General features: G+C 58.6%; 1 protein-coding gene across 1 annotated transcript in view; it reads left to right on the top strand.

The window, feature by feature from the left end:
* Positions 1–5,156, top strand: part of MATN1 (matrilin 1) — a 16,485-nt gene extending 11,329 nt beyond the window's left edge. The window contains exons 8-11 of the mRNA XM_040619334.1: positions 2,383–2,799; positions 3,380–3,532; positions 4,372–4,452; positions 5,107–5,156. Of these exons, the coding sequence (XP_040475268.1) occupies positions 2,383–2,799; positions 3,380–3,532; positions 4,372–4,452; positions 5,107–5,156 (701 nt within the window). The remainder of the gene's footprint in view (positions 1–2,382; positions 2,800–3,379; positions 3,533–4,371; positions 4,453–5,106) is intronic.
* Positions 5,157–6,206: the final 1,050 nt, after the last annotated feature.

Below are 6,206 nucleotides of genomic sequence, written 5' to 3'. Positions count from 1 at the left end.
GGACTGCGGTGGCTTGTGGCCGTGGACAGTCACAGGCGAGCCTCGGCCTCTGGTGGGGAAGGGATGGTGCAAGATCACTCCCCAGTGGGTCCCCGACAGTGATATGAAAAATAATTTTCCCCCTTCCTGGCCTCAGACCATGAATCATCTCCCCAGATGACTCAGGAGGGTGAGCCACATTTCCAGCGCAGGCCTGTCTCAACCACTCTACTACAGGTCACCAAGACAGGGGTTTGGGGCCCCTGGGGCTGAGGGTGGGGACCCAGGAATCAGAAGCAGAGAGCCTGCCTTCAGGGCAGACTCAGGTCGGGGTGGTGAGGGCTAGGCCCAGCACCAGGGTCCCCTCTGTCTCCCTTCGCAGGGCACAAACAGGGGAGCCTTGTGGGAGGGGAGCAGACAGTGTTCTTTCGTACAGAAAGGGCATGTAGCATCCTGGGGAACGGAGGGAGAAGGGGGAGCCATCTAACGGGAGCCATCTACGTGGGAAGGGCCCCCCTCCCAGGGCCTGGAGGGGAAGGATGGCCGGACTGGAGGCAGAGCCGCCGTTCATTAGCCTCGCCTGCCCTCTGCTGGCCAAAGCGCAGAACTGCATGGTGTCGGGCACACTTGTTCGGTCCTGTCCTCAGAGGCCCCTGTCTGAGGAGGGAGACATGGTCCTGCCCTCGGATCATCACAGAGCTGCCTGCCCGAGGGCGGAGACACCCACAGGCCCTAGTCAGATGGGAGAACACCTCAGCCATGTCTTTCAGTCAGAGGAAACCTGTCTCCTCTTGTGCTAGTCAGGTTCTCCTCCCTGGGGCAAAACCCCGGTGGGGAATCAGACCCACCTGCTGTGGATTAGCTGTGTGGCCTGGGCAAGGCACTCTGCTCTGGGCCTCAGGGTCCTCTTCTGCCAGTGGCCCCGGAGGCTTATTGGAGGGCTGAGCGGCCCAGCCCAGCGCGGGAGGGAGGCCTGGGCTGGTCCTCACACGCGCCCCGCGTGTCTTAGGTGGTCATCGTGGTGACGGACGGGAGGCCCCAGGACAGCGTGCGGGACGTGTCTGCACGGGCCCGGGCCAATGGCATCGAGCTGTTCGCCATCGGCGTGGGCCGCGTGGACAAGGCCACGCTGCGGCAGATCGCCAGCGAGCCGCAGGACGAGCACGTCGACTACGTGGAGAGCTACAGCGTCATCGAGAAGCTGTCCAAGAAGTTCCAGGAGGCCTTCTGCGGTGCGCCGGGAAGGGCGGGGATGGACAAGGCTGGGACACGTCGGGGGAGTGTGGGGGGTGCTGGTGTCGGGGATGGGGCCGCAGCGCGGGGTGGGAGGCAGGGCGCATGGCTGAAGGGGGCTGGCTGAGAGCATGGGGCGGGACGTGAGTCCGCGTCGGGTGGAAGGCCCGGGGCGGGGGCCGACGGGATGGACAGGGCCGGGGGGGCCGAGCTCGGGGTGGGGCCGGCAGGTGGCAGGGAGTGGATGGGGGCGTGGCTAGAGAGCCGAAGAGCTGGGGCTGGACAGGGCGGACTGAGTCTGCATCGGGGGCGGACCAGGGCGGGGCCGCGGAGGGGGACAAGGCCGGGGCAGGGCCGAGTCAGCGCCAAGGGCGGGGCTGAATAGGACGGGAGGCGGAGCTGAGAGCGTCAGCGTGGGGCGGGCAAGTGATTCCGGCCCTGGGCTGAGGGTCTGGGACTTGGACCTCACCCAGTTGGCGGCCTCAGTTTCCCTGAGTGTGTGAAGGGCCACCCTGGCTGAGATGTCCGAGGCCCTGTGACCGTGCGATTCTGAGTCTCCTCTTGTCCCCACAGTGGTGTCAGACTTGTGTGCCACAGGAGACCACGACTGTGAGCAGGTGTGCCTCAGCTCCCCGGGCTCTTACACCTGCGCCTGTCGGGAGGGCTTCACCTTGAACAGTGATGGCAAGACCTGCAATGGTCAGTGGGCTGGACCCAGGCAAGCCCTGGGGAGGGTGGGGAGGGGAGGGATTGGGGCTTGGCCACTCTCTAGGAAGCCCATTCGAGCCTCTCTGCACGTTGCTTCTGGACCAATCTGCAAAGGTGACAGGTGCCTCCTAGCACTTGGTGTCTGCAGAGTTATCTTCCGACTTCTGTTTCTCTTTTCGTCACAGAGGATGATGGTTTCAGTATGATGGAAGGAGTTACATAATCTTGAGTTCAACTCTTGGTCCCCCTCCTTCTGAGCTGTGATTTAATGGCTTTGGGAGCTTCAGTTTCCAACGCTATAAAATGAGGCCAGGAATCTTGGCTTTCTAGAGGGAGTTTTGAGGGCAAAATGGGCTGAGATAATCCTCAGTATAGAGCCTGGGGTGTGATGGGTTCCTGACTAGTGGTCAGGATGACGACTGATCCCTCAGCTTCATGTCCTCGCCTTCCTACCCTTCCCAGTCTGCAGTGGCGGTGGTGGCAGTTCAGCCACTGACTTGGTCTTCCTCATTGATGGATCCAAAAGTGTGCGGCCGGAGAACTTTGAGCTGGTGAAGAAGTTCATCAATCAGATTGTGGACACGCTGGACGTGTCAGACAAACTGGCCCAAGTGGGGCTAGTGCAGTACTCGAGCTCCGTGCGCCAGGAGTTCCCGCTGGGCCGCTTCCACACGAAGAAGGACATTAAGGCAGCTGTACGCAACATGTCTTATATGGAGAAGGGCACCATGACCGGGGCTGCCCTCAAGTACCTCGTTGACAATTCCTTCACTGTGTCCAGCGGGGCGAGACCTGGGGCCCAAAAGGTGGGCATTGTCTTCACTGATGGCAGGAGCCAAGACTACATTAACGATGCCGCCAAGAAAGCCAAGGACCTTGGTAGGTGATGCCTGGACCCTGAACACCACTGATGGCCGGGAGTACCTAGGGAACAGCTCGACTATAGTTTATCTGTTACTAGTGCCCTAAACCCAGGTTCGGTGTGAATGAGGAGGGATGGGTTTGTCCAACTCTTTCTTATCAGTGATGAGAAAACAGAGTCCCCAGAAAAGTGAGCAGCTTGTTTTAATGGTCCTTTTGTAGGTGGGGCTTGGACATTTTACAGTTGAATGTTTCCAAGAACACACCAACTGTTGGAAGGCAGCCCCACTTTGGGATAAGCCGGAGTCTCCATTTTATCACCTATTTAATGAGGATGATAATCGCCACCAGATGGATGGTTGTGGGAGTATATGAGATTACAAAGCTTCTGGTCCAGGGAACAGAAGAGGTCTGACATATGGTGGAACCTCAGTGAAGTTTGGTTTCCTCAATGTCATTGTCCTAGGCACTGTGCCTGTAATTCCAGAAGCTACCACCAGGAGGTGTCTGGAGGCGATCGCCTGGGCATTCCCCAGGAGGCTCAGCGGTGGCTGCCTGTCTCCATGGCCACTGGCACTCATCTTGTTCCTCTTGGCAGGCTTTAAGATGTTTGCTGTGGGTGTGGGCAATGCCGTGGAGGACGAGCTGAGGGAAATCGCCTCAGAGCCCGTGGCAGAGCATTACTTCTACACGGCTGATTTCAAGACCATCAACCAGATTGGCAAGAGGTTGCAGAAGAAGATCTGCGTGGGTTAGTGAGGCCAGAGATGGCATTGATGGGAGGGGCAGGTGGGGCTCTGGGGGGAGACTGCGGAGCCATCCTGGAACTGGAGGTGGGTGGGGAGAAGCAGGAGCTGGGGTGGCAGCAAGAGTTGGCAGAAGCGGGAGAAGGGCTGGTCAGTCTCACTTTTGCAACCAGCAAACATGTGCTGAAATGCTTATTCCAATGCACTGTTGTTAGTAATCTCCAAATACCAAATCATTCCATCCTAATTGGTAGAAATACTATTATTCCCATTTTACAGGGAGGAAAACCAAGCCCAGAGGGGTGGAACAATCGTTAATAACCGGAGGAGGCAGGATTTGAACCCTGCTCCCTCCCCTGATCCTCCCAGGGGTAGAGAGTATGGATTCCAGAGCCAGACATGCCTAGGTTTGCCGGTTTGCTCTCACACTCACTAGCTGTGGGCCATGATCCAGTTGTTTCACTTCTCGGGTTCTCTATTTGTAAAATGGGATGATTAATGACCTCCAACCCAAAGTGTTGGATGTAGGCGCCAAGATGACCTCGAGGCCCCTGGCAGCCGTGCCCTGCACGTAGGAGGTGACCGGCACGGCGATGCTGGTATTGGAGGTTTATCAGGGCTCTGCGGGGTTGGGAAGACATTCGGGGTCTCCGCCTCCGTCACTCCTGAGAGTTCTGCCTCAGAACCCTACAGGTGTCTCTGTCTTCTCAGATCTCCCAGGCCCCCCACACTCCCCCAAGACTCCCTCCCTAGTCCTGGCCCTGGGCTGGGACCGTTCCTCACCCCCCTCTCATGCCACCACTCACCTTCCCCTTTCACTTTCCCTACTTCCTGCCCACTCCAGAGGAAGACCCGTGTGCCTGCGAGTCCATTGTGCAATTCCAGACCAAAGTGGAGGGGATGCTGCAGGCCCTGACCAGGAAACATATCCTTTCCCAGAGGCCACCTAGGGCCAGGGGGCAGGGCAGGGTTCTGCGGGTGCGGGGAGAGGGAGCCACGCCCCCTTCGTGTGAGGACGCAGGTGGGGACTCTTCCTCCTGCTGGAGACAGGCTGGACTCCCGCCAGATGGGCTGGTACCGGCTTTGGTACTGGTCCTGTCAAAAGCAGAGGCTCCTAGAGGGTAAACAGAGAAACTGAGGCAGAAGCCAAGCCCTAGAGCCTGGACACACATCCAGAGTCCTAGCCGTGCTCAGGAACACATGGTGCCTGTGGCCTCCGCATTTCTCTCAGGCTCTCGGTGAGACTAATACCAGTCTTCGCTCTGATGAGGCTGGGCCCGGAGCAGCTCCCCTGGCTCAGTCAGGACGAGGTGGGGGCCCAGGTGGGGGACCCAGCAGGCCTGAAGAGGCCACTGGGCAGGGCTGGGCCTCTGGGGCGCACTGTAATAGCGGGTTTTGGGGAAGGCACCATTCTGAGGGCAATGACATCGGAGAGAACTCATGGTATAGATGGGGTAAGAGAACTCCCTGGAAGAGGGAGTCTCGGGGGGACTCAGGAAGTGGGGTCCCGAGTGCAGATACCACAGCCATCGCTGCCCTGCTCTGGTCCTCCTGAGCCTGTCCTTAACCCTGAGTCCACTGGAAGCTGTGAGTAAGCGGCTGGCGGTCCTGGAGAACAGAGTCGTCTGAGGCTGCCTGTCCCCGCCACGGCCTCTCTGTCTCTCCACCCCAAGCGCAGCCCGCCGAGCCCTGCGTGTGTCCCCTAGAGCCCCGAGTGTAGTCTAGCTTTGCCATTTCAGTGAGGGGGTTTGGGACGGGCGCGCCCTGAGGGCACCAGGCCTCCCCCTCTTCCTCCATCCTGCCAGCCCTGCTGGGTGCGGGTGTGAGTGTGCTAGGCGCGTGGCAGCGTTTGGGAGCGTGTGTGTGCGTGTGTGCGTGCACACGTGTATGTGTGTGTCAGGAGCGTGGCAGCGTCTGGGAGCGTGTGTGTGTGCGCGTGCGTGTGCATGGGTATGTGTATGTGTGTCAGGAGCGTGGCAGCGTCTGGGAGCGTGTGTGTGTGTGTGCGTGCATGTGCATGGGTATGTGTATGTGTGTTTGGAGTGTGGCAGCATCTGGGAGCAGTGTGTGTGTGTGTGTGCGTGTGTGCGTGTGCATGGGTATGTGTATGTGTGTCAGGAGCGTGACAGCATCTGGGAGCAGTGTGTGTGTGCGTGCGCATGTGTGTGTGCCTGAGGGCGGGCCTGTATCTGGAGCAGGGATGCGTGTGTGTGAGTGAGAACACAGGGGTGAGTGTGAGAGGGACTGTGTTTGCATTTTTTCAATCGAAAGCTTAATATATTCCTATTTTTTTTTAGTTAACCCTTCCTTGACTGCGAGTGCTGTGAATCTCTTTCCTGATTTTTCATTTCCCTTTTGAAAAACAATTAAATATGATTTAACTTAAGCCCTAAATAGGGCCAGAAGCAGCATGGTCATTCGGGGAGCCGGACGAAGGACTGGTGAGGGCAGCGGGTGAAGGGGGCCCCAGGAGGATGGCAACAGTGGTGGGAGCAGTGGTCAAGGCTGCAACTCCAAAGCCAGCGTGGGGTCGTCCTGCCCTTACAGGCTCTCACTTCCTTTTCCCACAGCCCTGCTCACAGCGAACTTGAGTCGCCCCCATTATACACGCGGGGAAGCTGTGTCCGGGTGTTCAGCTGACCTGCTCAGCAGAGTGTCAGGAGATAGGACTTGAATCTA

This window comes from Ursus maritimus, unplaced genomic scaffold (genome assembly GCF_017311325.1).
Source record: "Ursus maritimus isolate PB19 unplaced genomic scaffold, ASM1731132v1 scaffold_32, whole genome shotgun sequence".
In the NCBI taxonomy this organism is placed as follows: domain Eukaryota; kingdom Metazoa; phylum Chordata; class Mammalia; order Carnivora; family Ursidae; genus Ursus; species Ursus maritimus.
This window is presented reverse-complemented; position numbering and strand designations above follow the sequence as displayed.